Raw genomic sequence first — 23993 nt, 5'->3', positions numbered from 1 at the left:
AAACAAATAATTAGCCGGTCCCCTGGGGGGATAGATTTTTTTGAAAAAAAAAAAAAATTTGAATTGTCGCATGCTAGTCATTAGATGATCATTTGTTGGCTTATAATGTGTATGTACTTTCGACATTTAGAATTTTGTGCAACTCTTCACTTGAATCAATTTTCAAAATAAAAAAAGAAACTTATAGGAAATCATTGACTTATTTAAATGCATTGAATATTGAATCAACCCAGAACTCACCACGAGGAGGTGGCTGCACCTCGAGTTCCACCCTCCCACCCTCCAAGTCAAATTTCACTTACTAATGCCTTGCAGCGAAGTATTGCTTTTTATTTTCAAATTTTGGTAAGTTTTTCTTGCGTCCAACTTGGTGTGTATATAACCATCCCTAGATTTTTCACCACACACTTTTCATGATGCATCTGTTATTATTTTAACACACCTTTCGACTGATTGAGTGTGGCAAGGAAAGTGGTCAAACGATATTGGACCTTTTGTTACTATGTCCAACAGTTGTTCTTCAGACAAATGTTTTGTTGGGGGGGGGGGGGGGTTCTGTCACTGTACAATTAAACCAGTCTATGAGGTCGACATAATCTTCAGCGTCAAAATTAATTTTGGGTATTTTGAAAAGTCTATTATTTACATTTTTTTTTCTGGCATTAGGGATCCTTTTGACAGCTAACTCCCTAATGTGTTGACGTGAATCTGTTAACATTGCTATAAGAAGATTTTCCGGATGTCCGAAATAACCATTGTCTTAATTGTATTCTATAAATGTCTTGCCCCATTTTCTAGTCCTGGCTGAGCCTTTATTTCAAACCACATGCGCAAGTAAACTTTCGCTACAAATTCTGTGAGTATTTGTAGATTCTCTGAGGGATTTTCTGTTGCCACATATAATCTCAGAATACGGTTTGCTGTCGTCAACCACCTTGAGTGTGAAAGTTTTCCGGGATTCCTTTCTTCTAGACTTTTGGGATAAGTTTCCTTTCCGAACAAATATTGTTGGTCGGTGCTTAGATCATTTTCATCTACGCAAGGCAAATTAATTTCGAAATTAACAGTGGCCATTTTCTCAGTCAGCAAGGCGAGAACCGATTGGTCCTGAGTAAGTATAAGGACCCTTTGTGTGGCCATCTATTTTTTGTAAGATATGTCACAGTGGTAGCTCATTACTGTCTAAAAGGCAAACACTTCACTGTAATGGTCTATTTAGATGAGTTTCCATCAACCGGATCACCCCACCTTTCCAACCGGTATTGACGTTAGTCCCATCACATCCGATAACCATTAGTTCTGATAAGTCCACATTATGAGTATTAATGTAGCTCATAATTCCTTCAGCAATATCATTCGCGCGTGACCATGTGAGAGCTATATGTCCGAAAAACAAACTTCCTGGTTCTTCAATTAACGCTATGTGTTCTTCAGTTTTAATACTCAGGCTACCATTTTCCAGGAACATGGTTGATCTTTTCTCCCGTCAAAGTAGAGGCCTTTAATAGAAGCTAAATCATCTTTTTTAACTTCTTGATATTGACATCTATTTTTATTCACTTCTCTTCAAATTTTATTTTTATCCACGTTTAAGGCTGCATCGTCTTTTGAAATAAGATTTACATCTTCCAAGATGGCGTTTGCTATTTTAGCTGCAGTGCGACTAGACACACCTGTCAAATCGGTGGCTTTTGCCGTATGGGCCAGAGAAAGTCTTTTTTGAGAATTATTATCTGTCAGTTTTGGTCGCTTTTCAAGGGAATAAGACCATATGAAATCTTTATCATTTGAAACTGTACTCAAAGAACTGTCACTGTCATTGTCTCTAGATACCAAAGTTATATTAGAGACTTTGTCATCACAGAATCCACTTTGACCTGCTACAGGTTCGTTAATCACGTTCTCAAATTTTGGCTGACACTTTAAATTTTCTGTCCATTTTCTTTTTCAGCTTAGCCGTTACCTGTCTGTCTATGTTACCAATTGCCATGTTTCTTTCACTTCTCTGATTTTCTATGAATCCCCTTTCTAATTCAGGTATCTTCTTTGTCTTCTTGCAGTTGCAGGTTAATCTGTTCAAACATTTACAAGAACAAATATCAAATAATTGTTTGGCATCCTCTATGAATATTTGTAATTTTTTATTTAAAAATGCCATCTTTCTACTTTTGAGTGGCTTAATAACTGTTTGATATTTATTATTGTACTGTACAATCATACCCACTATTCTTTTATGGGAAACAATTGGAAGAGATGCTCTATTCCAAATATCTTCAAGTTTTGTGGCAACAATGTCAGCAACCGATCTTGTTTCTGGCTGCTTGCTTCCTTCGCCTTTTAGCTCCAAACCAAAACTTTGAAAACATCGTATCATGTCTTCAAAATTTGGCAACACATTAGTTTTTTCCGGTTAAATGTCTTTTTCGGTTCCGAATAAGTACATACTATCATTTGCACGTGTTTTCTTCAACATTGGTAATTAGTTCAAAGTAATGACATTTCATTAAACACAGAAACTTACTTATTATGCAGTATGAACGAACGCACACTAGTTAGAACACAACTTAATACACAACACATCCGAATAGCAGGGCTGACAAACATCAACTCATTCGTGAATATTTAAAGGTAACACATTCATAGATGTAAACGTGTCTTAACTTGACTGTGTGCGCTGTTGCCAGCTTGTATGTAAATTCTGTTAGTATTACAGGCAATGTAGTAAAATTATATTTTGTTAACAGGGTTAGGTTGAATGTTTTAGAATAGTGGAAAAATATTTTTAAGTATTACTGTGCTAGTTTACTGGCCTTTCCTTACTATCCCGGTGAACGTTCGGAAAAATTGAAATTTTCAAATTTCAACCTCCCAGGGGCCCGGCTAATTTTGGTTTAAAAATCTTCTTATTTGTAAGTGAGACTAGTCACAACTTTTCCAATATAGCTATAGTTAAATTAGAAAAAAAAAAAAAAAAAAAAAAAATGGCCCACCCTAATGAGGATACTAACATGTACATGTACAGAATACCTATTGCAATTTGTAAATTTGTTGAACATTCATAATTAGACCTCTGATTTTTATGTAATATCAAAGTACATAAATATGTAACAATAATTGACAAAATATGTACCTAAATATGTATTATCAAAAGGATATGTAGCTAAATATGTAGTATCAAAGAATAAGTAATATTAATAATAATTGAGTATCCCAATCAATTTCAAGAATTCTGCTAGATATTTATTTTACTTGAACATATTCAACATAATTTTAAGGACATAAGTTGTTCAAATTAAAATTTGTGTCAAATTTCTCAACTCAAAAAAGCACAGCAACATGTATTTATTTAAGAAACCAATTTTGTCAACTATTAATTACTTTTCACATCACAAATTATTGTAGAATATTTAAATATGTTAACAGAGCTCTTTGTAACTTTCGAAACAAATTTAGAAAAAAAGCATCTACAGAAAGAACAATCAAATGAAAATAAGCTACTTTGTGCAAGGGAACATATTGTGTAACTCGCTACGTACAGGAAAGTAGCTTTCTTGTCCACCAGTGACAAGTTTCTAGGTGCTTTTCCTACACCTAAAAGCAAAATGAAAATATGTAACCAGATGGAGGAGGAGGGGAGAAACTCCAGCATCTTTCGATAAATAAAAGTTCCCGTATTTTTTATTATTTTTATTATTATTATTATTATTTTTGTCTTCAGCCTGTCTTTCAACTTGGCAGTCAATTTTAGGTGACTGTAAGCACCATGCATCTATCTCATTGATTAGAAAATATGACATCACTTGAGCTACAAATTTTCTTCATGTTTCAGAGGTTGAAAATGTAGGAAAAAGGATCAAGATAGCAAAAATTTGCAGAAATATGTTGTTTTATGTAAAATAAATTAGCAAATATGTAAAATATTAAAAATATGTAACATAAAACTTATGCAAGATCATGTCAGTTATATAATTCGTTGACATTTTCCTGTTCAAGGTATGCATCTAGAAAGGAATAGAATATGTAATTACATACAAATCCGGGCTCTATTCATAACATTTTGCAGAAGATAAAGGGAAAGAAAGAGAAATGTTTGGGTAGAATTATAGACAAGAGAATTGAGAAGCTTTTCCATTACTGTAAAATCAGTCCTTTTACATGTCATTATTTATTTGCTGCAAGACAATGTGTGTGTGAAAGAAATCCACAATTGACATTTATGATGACAACCAGGTAACTACTCTGTGTGAAGAAAATTTGATTTCATGTCCATTCCCAATGTCACAATCCATGACGTGGACTAATTCTGTGCCAGTTTTCTTTAAAGCACCAACACCGCTTCATAATGTAAAAGATCCATTCCAAGTCATTGTTTCCAATGGTCCCATGTTTACTGACTTTCCTGTAGGTGTGTGGAGTTAAACCTCATCCTAATTGAGAAAGTTTTGGTTGCATTTTTGTTTTTATTTGTTGTGTGTGTGATTGGAAGAGATGTAATTTAAAGCTAAACTAGCATATACTACTTGAAGACAGATCATTTGAATGCATCTTTGTGCAACATGTTATGCTGCTACCATGTGAAAAGTTGTAATTGATTAGTTTATTCCCAAGACATGTCAAGTGTTACTTCAGTGTGTGAACAGTCTCATAAGATTACATATTATTATTATTAATAATAATAATGAGCGTAATTAATAAGTCAGGTTTAGAAAGGCTAACTGTAAATGATATTCACAGTAATTTTCCTTTTTTCTTTTAATTTTTCTTGAAAAGTATTTTGTAGCCATTTTACATATATATCTATCATAATTGTAATTTATATATATATATTTTTCTACCTACAGGACTTATTGTGGGATTCATTCTAACCCTCAGTAGTTATTCCTTTTTGGCATGTCTGTTGACATTCTTTGTTTCATCTTCGAAAGCCACAAAGTTTCGTAGTGCTGAAAAGAAAAGATTGGAAAAGGATTTCAAAGAGGGTAAGTTGGAGAGCTACAAAATTAATACATGTAATACCCACCTTAATGTAGGAGACTTTTATTTGCAATATTTTGTAAATTCACTGGAGAAGTCTGCATAGGATTATACGTACCTCATTCACTTTCATTATAGTTTTGGTATAACAAATATTTTAAAATTCTAGGGACATCCAGAATGTAAGTTCTGATTGTGTTCATACGTGACACTAGTGTGCTGAACATGCAGGCAGGACAAGGTGGTATGTGGTTGTAATCTGGTGCAGTCGCAGTGCTGTGAGGACAGATTTTATGACAGTTCTAGGAGAAAGATGGTAGTTCCCATCAGTTCCCCACTAGATGCAAAGTAGGTGCTGCAATCAGATTTTTTCACACTCTGAAGCAGACAATGGCAGAGATCCATTGACAATTGTGCGAGATGTACAGAATGGACGTCGATGAGCAATAGCGTAGTCAGATGCTCTTATGCATCTTATGGGAGATCTTCAACCACCCCGATACAGCCCTAACCTTGCACCTAGTAACTTTCATCTCTTCCTTCAGCTGACTGTTTCTGGCAGGACAATGTTTTCACAGCAAGTCTGCTGAACAGATGGCTCCAGTCCAGTAAATGTCAATTACTACTGATGGTCTTATTTTATTTTATGGCTAATCAGAACTTACTTTCTTGACATGCCTTGTAATATATTTTTTTTATCGAACTGCAGTTGATAAAAGCTCATCCTGGGGTCCTAGATTCGAATCCTGGATAATGCATGGACTTTTCCCTTGTTTTTACTTCACCTGAATTTCATCAGTTCATCATCAGCTGCCTTTGTGGTTGAGTCCTGAACTCATAATCCCACCACTGAAGGATCCAGGTTCAAATACAGGCATATTTTTTTTATTTGTTTGTATTCGTCAATTTCATTTAATCATCATTCATCCTCATTATCAAGATCAGCCAAAAATTGCAGCACAGTGAGGAAAAATAAGAAAAAAATCTACAAGCTCATAAGCACTGATTAAGCAAACTTTAAGAAAATCAAAAGTTTCTCTTTTCAAACTTTTATTTGAAAGCCATAAATGTAAATGCCTCCATTGGAGTAATTCATGAAACAGCAGTATGTTTATGCTTCAAAAAAGCCATAGTTCAATGCAATATACAATATGATTTTTTTTTAGTTTGAATTTTAATTTATTTAATTATCTTTGTCTTCAATATTTAAGCTTTTTCCCTTTGACAAATTCTGTTGAAATAGCAGAGATGAGGAAGACAGAAACAAGTGTAAAATGAGAATTAACATGGCATTGGTTTACAAATGTTGTTAAGATTTCCCTGTTTCTCGCGCACTTTCAGGTATTTTCCCTACTTCCCTTTTCAGTATGTAATATGTGAACCCAGAATTTCCATTCTGAGAAATTTCCATGTCGTAAACAACAACTCCTACGATACAAAGGCCATCGGGGAAGAATGGCAGTAGAGGGCACCAGCCAAGGGAATGGCAAGGGCTCTAGGGTGGAGAATGCGACCGGTGGAGTCTCTCCAGGAGGAGGTTACCCTGACCACGGAATCACCTTGCGTGAGAAGCAGTGTTTCCTTCCCCTCTCCCCTCCCTCCTCGCCAAGGGATTTAAAGTGAGCCAGTGGAATCTCATCCTGCCGAGATTCCACCAGCTGGAGAAAGCCTCTCGGACATTCATTGGCAAACAGTTGAAATCATTTGCACGCTGGAAGCAAAGAAATATATGAATCAAAGATTGGTTCAGAGGAATGTTGCGAAGAAATAAAAAGAAAACTTTTTTTAATAAATTATAGCCAGGTCATCTCAGATTACCTAGATGACCCACTGGAACCACTATGTGCCTCCACATAGAACCTGGGACCCTTAATTACAAGTTAACGACATTACCACTACACTACAGTGGAGGCCTTGTCCAAGGGGTAGAAAAGTAACATGTAATATCTGAAATGAAGAGAAAGCAAGAGGCTTGTTTCAATTAAAAATGACATACAGAGACATGATAGAAGGTATTCCTAACACATCACTTCCATATTCTCAACAACATTGAAGACATAAAAAAAATTAAGAATTGTTAGAGTTATATAACAGTGCAAGCAATCATGGGTTAAGGAATAAAATTGTACTAATGCTTCTGCAGAAGTAGTCAACTACTTCTTTAGTTTTTTGTTTCAATTCTTGAACCTCACATTCTGTAAAACAAAATGAATGAAATTAACGATGAATAATTTGCTTTTTAATATTTGTGCATCTGATTGTACATATCTTTCGTAGGTGGCCAACGCAATTGGATCCAGGTGCTATGCAATGGTATAATGGCTACAGAATTGGCATTTCTGTATATAGTCGATTCTGGTTGTGGTGAGAAACCAATTGATTTCATTAAAGACTACAGGGCATCTTGGTTAGGAATGGGAGTTCTTGGTAAGTATTTATTTTATTCTTAGCTGTCTTTGTAGGATATACATGCTGATTCACAAGTTCCAAGATGGTGGTTACAAAAAATGTAGATATAATAAACATATTCAGGTGACATTTGGTACATTCCTCTTTTCTTAATGTCATTTTGAGTTACCTGCAAAACACAAAGAACACCCATGCTTAGGCTGCGATTCGAACCCGTGACCACTGGCAGTCACGAAAAGAATCAAGAGGAGTTAGATCCATCGATCATGGTGGCCAAGGAGTTGGTCCACCACGACCTGTCCACCTGTCCCCGTATGCTTGATTGAGATGATGTCGCACGTCATGTGAAAGTGTGCTTGTGCGCCATCATGTTGGAACCATATCTGCTGTCCGAATTCTCAAACTTTATGTTAATTACGCAATTTTATTTGCATTGGTAATCGTTCTGCAAGTTTAAGTGCAGCAGCGGTTATCACACAACCTATCCACCTGTCCCCGTATGCTTGATTGAGATGATGTCGGACGTCATGGGAAAAGTGCTTGTGTGCCATCATGTTAGAACCACATGTGCTGGCGAATGTGCAGCGGCACATCGTCCATGAACTGCACCAATACTTCTTGCGGGAAGGTCAAGTACCTCAGACCTGTTAGGCAGCCCGGAAGAAGGTACGGCCCAATTAGACGACCATCGATGATACTGGTCGAATAATGGTCAGATTAACCATTACTGGCTTGTGGTATTGTATTAATTAATTGCTGGCCAGCTACAAGGTGTAGGATTAATTAATATGTTTCCATGTGTGTACTTTTATATGTTATTGCTTGTAAGACTATGTGTTTGTGCTTTTTACTGGATATTAGATTCCCCTGTTCTTAGCTTCGCAGTTGGGGGAGCTGTCTTTCAAAAGACCCTTGCTGTGGAAAATTCGAGTGCTACGGGGTGAATGTCCATGGACTCCCACCTCAACTATAAGGTAAAGCCCAGTTGGGCTTAAGAAAAAAACAGTTTTTTACCACCTCCACGATGACGAGGAACCTTTCTTTGAGTTTAGTCCACTTTTTGTGGCTAGACTGAATGATTGAGAACTAAATGTCATACTTGGCCAAAGAACCTTCTTCGAGAGTTTAGTCCACTTATGGTGGCTAGGCTGATGACAGAAATTAAAGTAACATTTTGGCTAAGGAACCTTCTTCGAAAGTTTAGTCCACTTATGGTGACTAAACAGATGATGGAAAATATATGTAGCATGTGGTAAAGCCAACCCCTGTTCAAGAATCCCCAAGTTTCCCGATTAGAAAAAATTTGCATCTGTAAGATCATAGAATCACATCATAGTGCCTAACAGGCTGAATAATGATGCTGCGTAAGGAAATGCAAGACTGGTCGGAATATCAATTAAGTCGAGGGTAGGCCACAGAGATAGTTAGGCCATAGGTATGCCTTTGTTTGAATTATGGAAATTGGTTGATTTTATAAATGCACATATGGAAACACTATGTAAATATGTATAATAGCAATGTGTAATAAACCCATGTAATCCTCCAAGATAAAGTTATGATTTGCTGAATGAAACTCCCTGAGCAATAGTACTACTTTTTACCAGTTGTTTATTCACTCTCTGTACATGTGTAACGGACCTAGGTACTAAAAATATAAATTTTATATGTAACCCCCCCCCCCCTTCGTACTTCTGATGTTATTATAATCTGCTCACGAGACACTCAGGGTGAGGGAATAATCCAGAGGGCCGGAATTAAAGGGAAGCGGGGGCTGCTTACACACAGCCCATACATTCATGCCAAACCGTTGCTGAAATCCATGAGAATGTATGTCACGAGGATTTTTGTCATTCCAAATGTGGCTGTTCCGACTGTTGAAAGCACCTTCCCTGGTGAAATGTGCTTCATCCATAAAAAGAACAAGCCGAGGAAACTTCGGAGCTTCCACACAATGCTGTAGAAACCATGCACAGTAATTGACATGTGGTACAAAATCTGCCAGACCCATTGCGTGTACCCTCTGGGGGTGGTACAGATGAAGCTGCTGGTCATGAAGAATACGCCAGATGCTGCTCTGAGACACATTTATGTTTCGTGCAATGGTGTGAGTACTCATTGATGGGGTCTCATCAGTTCGATGAAGGACCTCCTCTTCAACGTAGAGAGTGCAACATGTCCGTGGAGCACCACAGTCGGCCCTATTAACTTTGAAGTTACCTTTTTCTTGCAGCCGTTGCTCTAATCGGCCAAAAATGGTATGTGATAGAGTGACACGATGTGGAAAACTCTCTGCATACAGACGTTGCGCAGCTCTACCATTACATCCAGCTTCACCGTATATTAACAACATATCGGTGTTCTCGGCAAATGTCTATTCAGCCATACTGTACTGTCTTCCGCAACGACTGAATAGCAACTGACGTGAAGGTTGAAGCACACCAGATTGTTAACAGCGAACTGTGTGCAGCCACGACTGAATAGCAACTTACGTGAAGGTTGAAGCACACTGGATAGGAAACAGAGGACATTGGAAGCAGCACACATGACATCAGGTGACTGAAGACGTCGCCCTCCGTCAATGTGGGACAAGCTGCTAGATAACTGTTTAGAATTGGAATTCAGAAAGCCACTTCTTCACAACAGTCAAACCATACATTTATACAAAACATATTTCATCAGCACTTATTATTTTTGCATTCACTGTTAAACAACCAGTCTTTCAAAGTAACTGGTTACAAGTAGCAGCTACTTCCCATTTAGGAATTCTAACTATAACTAATAACTTTTAAAAGTAAATAACTGTTATCGTTAACAACGGTAACAGAGTTACTTTTTGCAGTTGGGGAAGAGCTAAATTTGACAATTCTGTTCCCAACTATAAAAAATATATATATATATATAATGGATAAAAGCAAGGAGGGCCAAAAGGGCTAAGTAAAAATCAAAGAAGGTAAAAGGAAACACTCACCGGACAGTAGAAAAATTCAAAATTTTCGCTAATTTCATAGCATCATCGGTGTGAGGAGAAATAGACGGAACCGGAAGTTGGGGCACTGCAGAGTTGCCAGGTCCCCGTCGAAGAAGAAGTGGTGCGTAGAACGGAAAAAACACTGTTTCGTCACCAGGCTCGTCGTAAACTGTGAGTGTGTAGGATGAGTAGGGTTGGGATGGCTAGGGAGGGAAGGTGGGTGAGGGATGGGTATTACTGGGTGGCCTTGTTCAGGCCAGGTGGAGTGGTTGCACTCATGGCCGATATATAGGGCCTCTCCCATCTGTTGGCTGGTTGGGGTAGGAGGTGGATGATCGCTACCCGGAAGCAGTCGTTGAAACTGATGTTGTGGTGGTTGGTGTGGACGGCGACAGTGAAGTCCAGGTTGTGGGTGGAGGAGCGGTGGTTATTGATGCGGAGGTTGAGGGCCCTTGATGTTTCCCCCAGGTAAAAATCACCACAGATGTTGCAGGTGAGGATGTAGGTAAGGTTTGAGGCATGGCAGGTTCCTTTGGGATGGAGGGTAAATTTGCCAGTGGCCGTGTGCACCTGGAGGGTGTGAGAAGTGATGAGGATGGGGCAGGTCTTGCACCTGGGGCGGTTGCATTTATGGGCGGGGTCTTCTCTGGATGCTACGTAAAAAGATTTTCTTGGAATTGCTGGCCTGGCAAGGAAGCTATGTTTTTTGGTTGCATACTAACTTTAGAACATCCACACTTTACTTCAATTCATTTCAAATTATGTAAAACTTCAGTGTTTTTGGTGGACTGCTTTTGGTGGATATTGTAAAATCGAGGAACTTAAAATCGGGGTTCCACTGCAATTATTATTTGTAAATTTTAATTAATCTATAAATTTGGGAGGGGCAAATACTTCCCTTTGCCCCTGCAAGGTTACGCCTATGCTTACCTTCACACATAGTGCACATACATTTTTAATATTATACCTTAAAACATATTGTACTTCAGGCTTTGTGTAAAATACATAAGCATTTTTAATAAGATTAACTTTTAATATCATTTGATGCAAATGATTTTTTTATCACCCTGTCTCTGAACCTCCCATCCCAATTTTTCCATCAGGCATTAGAACACACTCTACATATAAAATTGGTGAAAAATTGAAGGGGGGAGGGAAGCATTACACGAAATTTGCTCTTGAAGTTAGTCATTTATTTGTCTAAAAAAATACATGAAACTATACATAAAAATACGTGGTTATTGATACTTTCATCTGAAATCTTATTTAAATGAAAGCTTACACTATTCTGAACAAAAGAAAACAAACTCGTATTGTATTTGTAATTCGAATATGTCATACCTTCATATGTTGTGTAGTTTTGGAAAAATGACATACTAATTGCAGTCACATATTGTGGTACATATATTGACCAGCCAACTGCTAGAGGTTAATAGAAATTGGAGTTTTACATCATCTTAATTCTTAACCCTTTCGAGGCAGATGACGAACTATTCGTCATGCATGGAAATTCCCCAAGGACGGGGCTCATTTTAAGCAAAACGTAACATTTTTGGAAAATGTTTTTTTATAAAAAGTTGAAATGAGATCTCGTTTTATTCAGAATTTCCAAGGCTTTTGTTCGGTAAGGTAAACATGTCGATGTGTACCCATTTTTGGAAGCAACAAACAGGAATTTCAATTTTTTAATTTTTTATATATATATATATATTTTTTTCAAAGTTTGGCTACCTCCCATCCGGTAACACTCATCGATCTGGGCGAACCACCACTTGTCGCTGATTGCCCCAAGTTATGTAATGGCGAGTACATAGTATCAAAACAATAATACAAATAGTAAATGCTATATAAAAAAAAAGAAGAAGAAAACTCAAGGTCAAGGAAAATGTTTATCACAAGTGACCGGAAACTCCATCAGAAATTTGCCCATCGATCTGAACTGAAAGCTTGGAAAGGAGTAGCATTGTTCACAAGGGCATGAACTCTTACACCTGGCTGTCCAGAGAAAGGAAGCACGAATTTCTCCTGGTCGAAGAGATGCCATCACAAAAGACTTTCTTCTCACGACAAGGTTTCAAAAGCACTCATGTGCATAGCCCGATAACAAGAGAATGATTTGTGTAGCCAAACTCCTTGCCTGCAAGTACATATTACATTTCACCCACGCCTCTCCCCTCCCCCGAAGACCGTAGCCACCTATGCGGCACAGATGCTGCGAAGAGCACACTCGAATAACGCTATAGAGAAAGACTTCCTCCCCCTCCCACTTCCCCACCTGTTGCTAAGTGGAAAACACAGGACAAACAAAGCTCTAATCCCTTTCTTCCTTCCAGAGCCAAATTTACTTTACATTATATCATATTTGCTTTAACAATGTTATTGTCATAATTTTAACGTGCTTCATGAATGTCACTTCAGACAATTTGTAACACATGTATCGTATATTTATTTAGTCCATTTCAGTAAGGGTTGAATTTTACTTGGTCTACTGCATTATATTACGACAGGCATGGGAGGTGGGGGGGGGGGGGGGGGGCAAGTGCAGGTCACCTGCCTGATTTAGCACCGCACGCCACTGATGTTTGCCGAAATATTCGTCAACCATCCTTCAGTTACTTTTGTCATCTGGAGGCTCCGCCTCGAAAGGATTAAAGGTGCAATATGTTTCAATTAAAAAGTAGGAAAAGGAAAGAAAAAAGTTTAAAATCATACCACTGAATGTTCAAGTTTAGTAACCTATTATATTATTTCTTTCAGGAGCCATAGCATGCTGCAATGGTGACACATGGGCATCTGAACTAGGCACTGTATTTGGTCAAGGTGACCCATTTCTCATTACCAATTGGAGAAGAGTTCCAAAAGGTATGAAAGTTTTATGACAAAGTTTGTTACAAAGGTTAGATGACAGCTACAACTCAAGCCCTCATACGCTCTCTTGTTTGTAAACAACCTCTCCATCTTATGTGATTCTGCCACAACCTCTTTTTTCCTCCACTCATAGCAGTCTCTCTGGCACCGTCAATCATGTCTGATTTATCCTCTTCTGTAGCTGTACTACCCCCACTCTGTTGAATCTTCTTATTCCTTATTTAATGTATTTTGGTCTTCCCTACTACACTCCTTTGTGATTTCATCTCCACTGCTGCATTTACTTCTCTCTCTCCCCATAGTCCAACTATCTGCTCCATTCATGTATATAGGCAAATACTGTGTGTTAAAGCATGTCATAGGCAATTTTGATATGAATCTCCTAGCACTTAGATAGCGCCATTTCCCAACTAAATAAATGTTTCCTAAACTAAAAAGAAAAAAAATACACTTTCATTAATTTTTGAGTATTATCCTACATGGACTATAATGCAAAATATTCCACAACCATACTAATGTACTATTTGAGAGACCAATCATCATGTGATACTTGAGTGCCATCTCAGTGGTCTAGTGCATTCAGTGGTTAGCTTGTGAGAGTTTTGAACAAGGCCATTATATAAAACTGTATATGTACATGTGGGATAAAATATTTATATGTAAAGTAATTTAACACAAGCTTGATATACTGCTGGACAATGAAAACCGGACACTTCAATATTTGACATCTGAATTGCAATAACAGCTCGCAGGTATATTACAGAATGTTCGGCAGATCATGTAGTACCATATGCACCATTCATAGGCTCGGACTTTGTTTATGCATTCGTACTTAATTCAGTTTCTGCAACATTTAGTTAGCCCTTGTACCAGAGCTTTTATCGACCCATTGCGTTATCACAAAAAATGCAAGTGTCCTTTTTTTTTTGTCCAGCAGTATAGATAATTACTTTTCAGTCAGTGGGGACGACCTCTGTGGTAGAGTGGTTAGGAAAGCATGGCTACGATGCCAGGGGTCTTGGGTTCGAATCCCAGCCTGGGTATGGGTGTTCTTTGCGAGTGTTCCTTCATAAATTTCATTATATCACTCATCCCAATCATCGTGATTCACCAAAAGTGAAAGAAAAGTGACGCTAAATAACAACAAATCAAATTATTAGTCGGTTGTAAAACAAGCTTCTGCACCAATCCATTTTTAATGAATACACATCTGGCCGTCTTGTGCTTTGGCATTTTTAAACACATGAACATGATATCTCCACATATAATTGACTACTTCCTTTCACACACACAACAAAGCAAATGAGTACTGATTAATGCAGAGTTTCAATTAAATGAGTGTAGATCGGATGAGTGATATACCGTTGTACGCGGAATGAACCAGAGATTCAGACTATATAAAATTTATGCAAATTTGGCATATATATGGAGGGGGAAAGGGGGGAAATCCCCTGAAAATACTTTTTTAAAAAAATATGGTTTCGCCCCCCCCGCCCCCCGAAAAAAGGATATGAAAAGTTCAAAATGCACATAGAAATTATCTCTGGCATGTAAGAAACACAAAAATATTTGCATTATTATCATATGACCAATGTAACTTGAGTTGTACATCCCAAAAAGGAATGGTCGGCACGCCACTGATTCAAGCTTCAAAATGCAGCGGTACCTTGAAATGACTTTAGCTCAGAGACTATTTGCCCTGGAGATATGAACGATATACCGTTGTACGCAGAATGAATCACAGATTCAGACGATATATAATTTATGCACATTCGGCGTACATATGGAGGGGGAAAGGGGGGAAATCCCCTCAAAAATACTTTTCTTAAAAAAATGGCGTTTCCCCCTGCCCCCCAAAATAATTCAAAATGCACAAAATGCAAAATTTATGCAAATTTGCCGTATATATGGAGGGGGAAGGGAGAAAACCCCCAAAAATTATTTTTAAAAATTGTTAAAATGTTTGAAATTTATATTTTCCCTTGAAAGAGAAGTCCCTTTTCCCACCTTTTCACCTCCATTTTCATGAAGAAAAAAAAAGGTGCAAGAAACATTTCTTTTAAATACATGTGTTAGGAACAATATTAAAAAAAAAAATCGAAATTCTAGCTAAAAATAGAAAAGTTATAACGTAAAAACTATGACCTTGACACAGCATCTCGATTGAGATGCTTGGAACCGTGAGGGTTACAGTTGGGTATCTCGTTTGAGACGCTTGCGATCCAAAAGGTTAAGGGACATTTGGTATTTCCAAAGATATGAGATCCCTTGAGACTCTCAAATCTGGCAAATACCAGATTTCAGTCTGTTCAACATAAACAAAGGCTTACCTTCTTCAATGTAGGGAAAGCCAAAGGTACATAAAAAAGATGAAGTAAGCAAAAATTGCAGAATAGGCATTTTTAGGCACAATTAAGCAAAATAGGTGCTAACCCTCTAAGTAGGCATTTATAGGTACTATAAAAATGCGTTTCTGGACTAGAAATACTATGAAATGAACTTGCACATTAAAGCCTATGTTTTTTACTACAAAGGAATAAAAATGGCAAATAGGCAAAAACTGGCATCCTACTTATGACCATTCATCCTCATCTTCACAATTAGCCAAAAAGTGGTAGAAATGCAAAGTAAAATAAACCAACCAACAAACAAACAAATATATATTATATATATATATATTATCAATTTGAAATAAGACATTCCTTTTATCATTTCTCCTAACCTAGTATTAACTGCTTATTGTACTGGTGAAGTAGCCCAGTTATTGAAGTGTTTCTTGAACATTGTCTTCCATTAAGTTCTGAAAGAATTATATACTACAGTTTAATGACCATGTTTTCTTCTCTGCTTCTTGTTATTCGATATTGTATTCACCATGTTATTGTACCATGTCACCTTTGTTTACAGTGCAGTAATCTTGATTTTTTAGTACAAAATGAGAACATATAACACTAATGAAGATCTTGTTCTATTGTCATAAAACTTTAGTTTTGTGTTGAATAAAAAGATGTGCCATTACTGGCTGTAGGAATGTTACACACCAAATATTTGTTTTAATGAAATCGTAGCACCACTTTTGAAATGCTGTCTTATCAGTAGTCTGTAATTAAATTACCCGGTATTTGCTCAGTGAAGTCAGTAATAACCAGTTTATATGTCACCTACTCTCCTCTGTCTGAATCTAATAATGGTGGTAAATATCTTCAAACTTTCAGTGCATAAAGGGCATCACAACAAAAAATTTTCTTCTTAACATTTTGTTCATCCTTGTTTTAACACTACAAAAACTCAAAAGCAGAATTTTCTATCCTGTATGTAAGCAGTCATGCAGCATAAATTCATGGTTGCCACTGGCATTTATTTTATTAGTTGGATAGTACTGTTGTGTCAAATAAATACCTAGAATTGTTCAATAAAATATTGGTTTAATCATCCAAATTTATTTTGTCCCCTTCAAAGTAGGCACCATAAGATGTGATACACTTATGCCAACGAAATATCCAGTCTTCAAAACACTTCTTGTAGGCACTTTCCGGCCTTAAGCTGCTCCTGCGAATTTTGTTTTAGTGGACTCAAAACGTCTTCCACGAAAGGGTAATTTGAGTTTGTGGAACAAAAAAAAAGTCACACGGGGCCATATCTGGTGAATATGATGCTTGATTGATGACATTTGTTGAGTTTTTGGTCAAAAATTCACATACAAGAATCAATGTGTGGGACGGCACATTATCGTGGTGCAAAATCCAAGAATTGTTCTTCCACAAATCACTCTCATTCTCTCTCAAACGCCTCATAATGCCTAGATAATATTGTTTGTTGACTGTTTGCCCCTCCGGAAGGCATTTTCCGACCGACTTTGACATGTTTTTTTTGTTTCGGCTCATTATCAAAGTGCCATTCCGGAGCTTGTTGGCTGGTTTGTATGTCAAACTCATAAACCCACATCTCGTCACCCGTTTTGATGTGTTTCATAAGTGTAGAGTCCAAATTGGCTCATTCAAGCATGTCTTCAGCAACCTGTTAGCAGTGTTCTTTTTTTAAAAAATTAAGTTCCTTCGGAACAAGCCGTGCCACGATGCATCTTTTGCCCAAAACATCAACTTAAATGGTGCGAACAGATTCATGACAGAAGTCCACATTCTGATCCATCTCCCTTAAGCTTGAATGACGATTTTCCATCACCATTCCCCTTCACTTTGTCGATGTTTTCATCAGTAGAAGACTTTGAAGGTCGAACGGAACGAGGCAAGTGTACAACCACTTCTCATCCTTCTTTGAATGCTTTGTACCACTCGTATGATTGTGTTTTCGATAAAGCAGACTCACCATAGGCCTTCTCCAACATTTTCAATGATTCAGCACAAGAAATTTCGTTGGCGACACAAAATTTGAGACAAACTCTTTGTTCGATATTTTTATCCATATTAAAAATCGCAGAGCACCCTTGAGGTCGACTAACTTATTCCAGCAGCTGTAAAACAAACTGGTCAACAGATCGTGCCAGAACTGTACGTAAGAATTAGGTACATTGGTACCAACTTTTGGAAAGAAAAAAAAATCATACCTGACGTAATGTATACTGAAAACAACAATATGCTTGAAAACAGTGTCATGCCAGCAAATGCACCAGCAGGGGTTTAACCTCTCCTACCTTCAATCGTACATGTATCGCTGTCCATGCATATTTTGCATATCCGATTTTTTGCTTTTGAGGGCTTCAAGCATTTTGTCTACAAGTTTTTTTCACAAGAAATTGCTCCTTGCTTGTATCAGTCATGCAGTCTGTCCACAGAGTTAAATTTTTTTTTGTCAGTTTCCAACATAGGAAATAAATAACTGTGACAACCATGAATCTATGCTGCATACAGACAGGATAGAAAATGTAATTTTTCGAAGGCATGTTGCATCGAAATAAGGGCTTGGTGAGCAAACCATTAATAAGAAATGTTGATTGACTTGATGCCCTCTATCTGTGAAAAATTTTTATTGTTGTACATTGACATCCTGTATATGAAAGTAATTGACACATTTCTTTTTAATGATGAACACACTTCTTTTCTATATAGGTACAAATGGAGCGGTGACCATATGTGGCTTAATATTCAGTTTCTTGGGAGGAGTATTGATTGGAGCAGCATATTACGTATCAGTACTTTACACAGTTGATCCAATTATTCTTAAATCGTGTCCGTCACAATGGCCAATTATTGTTACTGGTGGCATCGCAGGTTTTTTGGGAGGAATTGTGGATTCTCTATTAGGAGCTACTCTTCAGTATTCAGGTAATTTTCCATTGTAATAGTTAAAGGACGAGAGGTATAGTGGAACCACTGGCAAAACAGCCTGTGTATCGTACTCACATGTGGAGGGGAGGAGCAGAGTGGAGGATGTTTTTTTTATGGCCCGAGTTGAACCGATGTAGGGGAAGGTGCACAGACTTTTGGTCGAAGGTTCTTTCCTTTGTGATTTCATTCCTGAAGCTCAAGGTGCCAAGATCTATGTGGTGTGATGGCTGGATTTTTTCAGGATGCTTATGGAAGCATTCTTTTTTAAAATTCTCTAATAACATGTTACTCTATGTAAGTGAACAAAAAATATGGATGGAAAGAAGAAAGACTGAAGAACTGGTTGTTATGACAAATGCCAGAACATTGTTTTGATTAGTGAAAATTTAAGTTGAAGAGCGAGCATTTTAATTCCTCATAAATACATTAATCAGAACATGTTTATTAATGATATTTTTAATAAGATTTACGTAGCTTAATAATAGTCCACTTATAACTGCAATGCAAGGAGAAACTCCTAATCTAGAACTTGGTGATGTGTTTCTTTTAGGGATGGAACAGATTAAGTGGCACTCTATCGGTATCAGCTGATAGACATAATCCTGTATCAGTTTATCGATAAAATTACCAGTAACTTTACCGATCCAATATGCCTATGAATATCTTATAAATTAGTGATTGATCTACATGCTCTAGTGTTATAAAGTAAATGTCTAAATATGCAGCTTTTCCATTGCAGTCATCTGGTAGCACATTTACTAAGGAGGTCAATAAACAACCATTCAGGTTCTTCAAGACCATTTCGAATTTTAAATTGGATTGATAGAATATCGGTGTCAGTAAATTTTATATCGGTATTGGCCAAAATTTCATATTGATGTATTCCTTGGAAATGAATGTGCACTTTTCTGAAACTGTACCTCATTCCCTTAAATAAACGCAGTTGGACATCGATTTTACATTTTTCAAGGGGACCGAGGCAAAATATCTTAAAATGGAAGAAAATGTAAAATCTAGGAAAACGTTTTAACATTGTGATATGTTGGGACCATATAGTGCAGTTTTATGATTTTGTCTTAGAGCAATTGATCCAAATTTTTCATTCTTACTCATTACTTTCAAAGAATTTTAAATATTGTAATTGAAGACAGATTGTAAGCCATTTAGAGGTTGTGTACAATATGGTTTAGAAAAAAGTTAAACGAGCCAAGTCATTGTGTCATAGATAACATACAAAATTTACAGATACACCCAAACACGGATATTTGTCAAATACTCAATGACTATAATGACTCAAATGTTCTAAATTGACTTATAATTATACTTTTTTTACAGGTGTGGATGAAAAAAGTGGATGTATTGTTGAATGTCCAGGAAAGAAAGTTCGTCATATATGTGGCACACAAGTGCTTGACAATCACAGTGTCAATTTAATATCCAGTGTTTCAATGGGACTTCTAACTCCACACTTAGCCATGAGTTTTTGGCCGTGATAAGAAAAAAAAAAACAAGATTGTTGTCTTCACATTCCTTTCTTGTTTCACCTCAGGATGTCAGAGCCTTAAATATCAGTCCCATTTCATGTTATCATTATGTTTTGAAAGGGACTACAACTCATCATTTGTTATTTTGTGTAGGGTTAAAAAGCATTTGCTTTTTTGGAGTGATCATACGGGAGGACTTCTTGGCAACTATAGTTTCCACTAACAAACTTTTTTTTGTAAGAATATTTTTTGTTACTTCTTTTTGTTGATGTGGTGTGCGTCCATCAGTAGAGGAATTTTTTAATCCTGTTTCTATAACATATATATATATATATTAAAAAGTTTTTAAATATGTATTTGTTTTGTGGTTATAAATATATACATTTAGTTTTTCAAATGTTGTTCAGTATATTATTCAAACTCAATACAAATATAAAATAAACCTGATGTAGTAAGTAAGTCGTCTTCCTCAGCAGGTTTGGACTGGAAGGACCAATAGGCTGGTGGGGTGCCTAGAGTGCCCCTCCCCCTAAAAAAAAAGTTAGCTGGATCGGCTTGCATCCATATTATGTGATGAGCTGAAATATCCATAGAGCTGACATGTTCTTTGAGTTTTTTTGCTTGTTTTTTTTATATATACAAGTTTGAATCAATACATGTGATTTCCATGTCATTGTGCTCTGTAAGTTCAAACTAAGCTGCAGAAGTAACTGTCACAACAAGCAGTTATGTTGCAATATCTATAGTGCTTGGATAAGCTTCAGAATGGACCATATATTTATGTATGTATATATTTATTCATTTGCCTCTTACAGAGAGAATCTACAATTTACAGGAAAGCTTACATATATTCAAATAATAAACATATAACAGTGTAGAGTACATATATACATACACACACACAAACGCTTTTATACACACAAGATAATAAGTGAAGTACTACAGGAAAGGAACCTATATCCATCCATATACACATATATTCATTGTTCAGAACATAATCTTCACATAGTATTGAACGGAAGAAAATAATAAAAAATATTTAGCATATACAGGTAATGGACAAAATAATATGAACACCTTGGTTCGCAAAGGCCTATGTACGCCGTCGTGGAAAAGGAACAACACTCAGCAGAGATTTCAACCATCTAGTGGCCATGAAAGCAAACATATCAGTCTATCAGAAGCTGGTGTGAGAGTTGCATGCGAGCAGTCAGCTATCCGTCAAATGCAGGTATGTCCGACCTTTCAGACTTCAAAAGAGGCATGATCATAGGAGCCCACCTGGCTGGAGCATCTGTGACAAAAACAGCTACACTTGTTGTTGTAGCACGGAGCACAGTGTCAACTGTTCTGACAGCCTACAGACAACATGGAAAGACAACGTCTGCAAAGGAGAATAGTGGGCGAAAAACAAAGTTATCCAACAGGAATCGACGTGTGTTGAAGCGAATAGTGACTCGAAAGCACAAGACAACACTGTCCCAGATAACCGCAGAGATGAACAATCACCTCCAGGACCCTGTATCAACGAAAACCATTCAAAGGGAGCTGCATTCTGTGAACATTCATGGCAGAGTTGCCATCCCCAAACCTTTGGTGACTCCACGTATTGCAGTGACACGAAGAAGGTGGTGCCAAGAGCACAAGAATTGGACACAGCAGCAATGGGAACATGTGATATGGTCAGACGAATCGTCTTTCACATTATTTCAGACCACAGGAGGTGTTTATGTGTGAAGAACTCCTGCTGAAGCATTTGATATTGACTGCTTAGTGCCTACCGTGAAACATGGTGGGGGGTCTGTGATGGTTTGGATATCTTGGAATGGTGTTGGCCCACTTGTGGTCCTGCGTGGGAGAATCAACGCAGAGAAGTACTGCACCATCCTGGGTGACCACCTCCATCCCATGGTTCAGACTTTGTTTCCCGATGCATGCCCCATCTTCCAAGATGATAACGCCCCTACTCACACTGCTAGGTGCGTTGATGCATGGTTTGATGAGCACAGTGATGAGGTAGAACATCTCATCTGGTGTCCACAGTCCCCCGATCTTAACATCATTGAGCCTTTGTGGGTATTTTGGAGGCCAAAGTGCGTAATCGGTTTCCACCTCCAATGACACTTTTGGAACTTGAGACTGTTTTGTGCGAGGAGTGGCTACGTATTCCAGTTCACACTGTACAGGACCTTTATTTGTCTATCCCTCGTAGGATACAAGCTGTCATTCAGGCAAGGGGGGGCCCAACCCCCTACTAATACAAGTTTTCTGCAATTGCATTGGTGTTCATATTATTTTGTCCATTAACTGTATATGACATACATAGTCACCATAGATACAAGAGAAGAGTAAGGAAAATAGAAGGTAAACTAATTTCAGAGTAATGGAAAATAATGCACAGTAGAATGGATTCACATATATCACATATGTATATCTAGACTGTTTGAAAAATTGGTTTTAATGTTTTTAGATACAAGGAAAGTGGCAGACTGAAATCCAGATTTTCTTGCGTTGTAGAAATATTATTATATGTAGAACAGAGTCTGAATAAAGGTGATGATTTGCATTTTTCTGTTCTCAGGATATCACAGAGTAAAAGGTGTCGCATCCGAAACTGCTGATGAACATTACTATTATCCAGAATTCCATTTACTGTTTTGTAAATAAATATTTGTTGTGCTAATTCACTCCTATTACTGAGGCTTACATAACAAAACTCTTTCAATAAATACTTATAAGATAATTTCATCTCGTAAGCAGATACCTGATTATTCTTATAGTATAAGTACCGTAAAAATCTTTTTAGAATTTGCTCTATTCTATTTAAGATGTATACCCAGGAGACCATACAACCGACACATATTCGAGTTTATTTCTTATCATACTGTTATTCAATAGCATAATGACATTTAAATTATTTAGGCTCTTTGAGCTACTTATGAGAAATCCTAGTCGTCTATATGCATCCTTAACAACATTTGAGATATGTTCCTCAAAGGATAAATTGCAATCAACAACAACACCAAGATCTTTGACAGAGTACACTTTTTCCAGCTTTTCATTACTAATTCTGTATGAATACTCATGTGTGTTTATTGATCGAAAATACCATAAAGCTACATTAATATTAAACCTTAGATCGTTTTCCATACTCCAATCATAAAGTACATTTCTATCATTCTGAAGATCTAACATATCTTGAATGCAATTAATTTCTTTATACAGTTTAACATCGTCTGTGTACATGACAAGTTTGGAATGCTGAAGTTTATGTGGCAAATCATTTATAAATATAATAAACAGAAGTGCACCAAGGTTTGAACCTTGGGGGACTCCAGAATTTAAAATGTATTGATGTGAATCTGATTGTTTGTAAGTCACATATTGTTTCCTATTATGAAGATACGAAATAATAAGAGATAACATGTCACTCGTAAAACCAAAGTTTGCAAGTTTACATAGTAGTACATCGTGATTTAATTTATCCAAGTCTTTGGAGAAATCCATGTAAATAGTGTGAACACTTGACTGATTATGAATTGCATTATAAACATCTTGAATGAAATTTACTAAATTTGTTACAGTGGATCTATGAAGAAAAAATCCATGTTGGTTACTATTTATGTAACTTTTTACATTATTAAAAATTCTAGTATATATAATTTGTTCTAGTACTTTGACTAGAGCACTGAGGATTGCAACTGGTCTATAATTTTCCGTGTTACTACTATCTCCAGATTTCAAAATTGGGCACGCACGTGTTAATTTCCACATATTTGGAAAGGTATCAACTAAAGTCTAAAAGATTAAAAATCAGTAACTTACATGTGTGAGTGAGCATGAGATTAGTCAAACAACCTTTCGAAGGTAATACCACCTCCTTCTTCAGGTTAATGCGATGTTTTCAGACACCTGACATGGTCGAGAAAGTGTTGGTTGATGATTTAGGTCAAAAAGTATAGGAAAGAACACTTACTAAAAAGATGATGTAAAATATACATACTT

General features: G+C 36.9%; 1 protein-coding gene across 1 annotated transcript in view; it reads left to right on the top strand.

Moving 5' to 3' along the window:
- LOC145987211 (transmembrane protein 19-like) overlaps positions 1-20373 on the top strand; it is a 37117-nt gene extending 16744 nt beyond the window's left edge. The window contains exons 4-8 of the mRNA XM_083121728.1: positions 4842-4979; positions 7252-7401; positions 13109-13213; positions 18286-18501; positions 19840-20373. Coding sequence (XP_082977854.1) covers positions 4842-4979; positions 7252-7401; positions 13109-13213; positions 18286-18501; positions 19840-19997 — 767 coding nt within the window. The 3' untranslated portion in view covers positions 19998-20373. The remainder of the gene's footprint in view (positions 1-4841; positions 4980-7251; positions 7402-13108; positions 13214-18285; positions 18502-19839) is intronic.
- Positions 20374-23993: the final 3620 nt, after the last annotated feature.

This window comes from Lepisma saccharinum, chromosome 4 (assembly GCF_977018435.1).
Source record: "Lepisma saccharinum chromosome 4, izLepSacc3.1, whole genome shotgun sequence".
Classification (NCBI taxonomy): domain Eukaryota; kingdom Metazoa; phylum Arthropoda; class Insecta; order Zygentoma; family Lepismatidae; genus Lepisma; species Lepisma saccharinum.
This window is presented reverse-complemented; position numbering and strand designations above follow the sequence as displayed.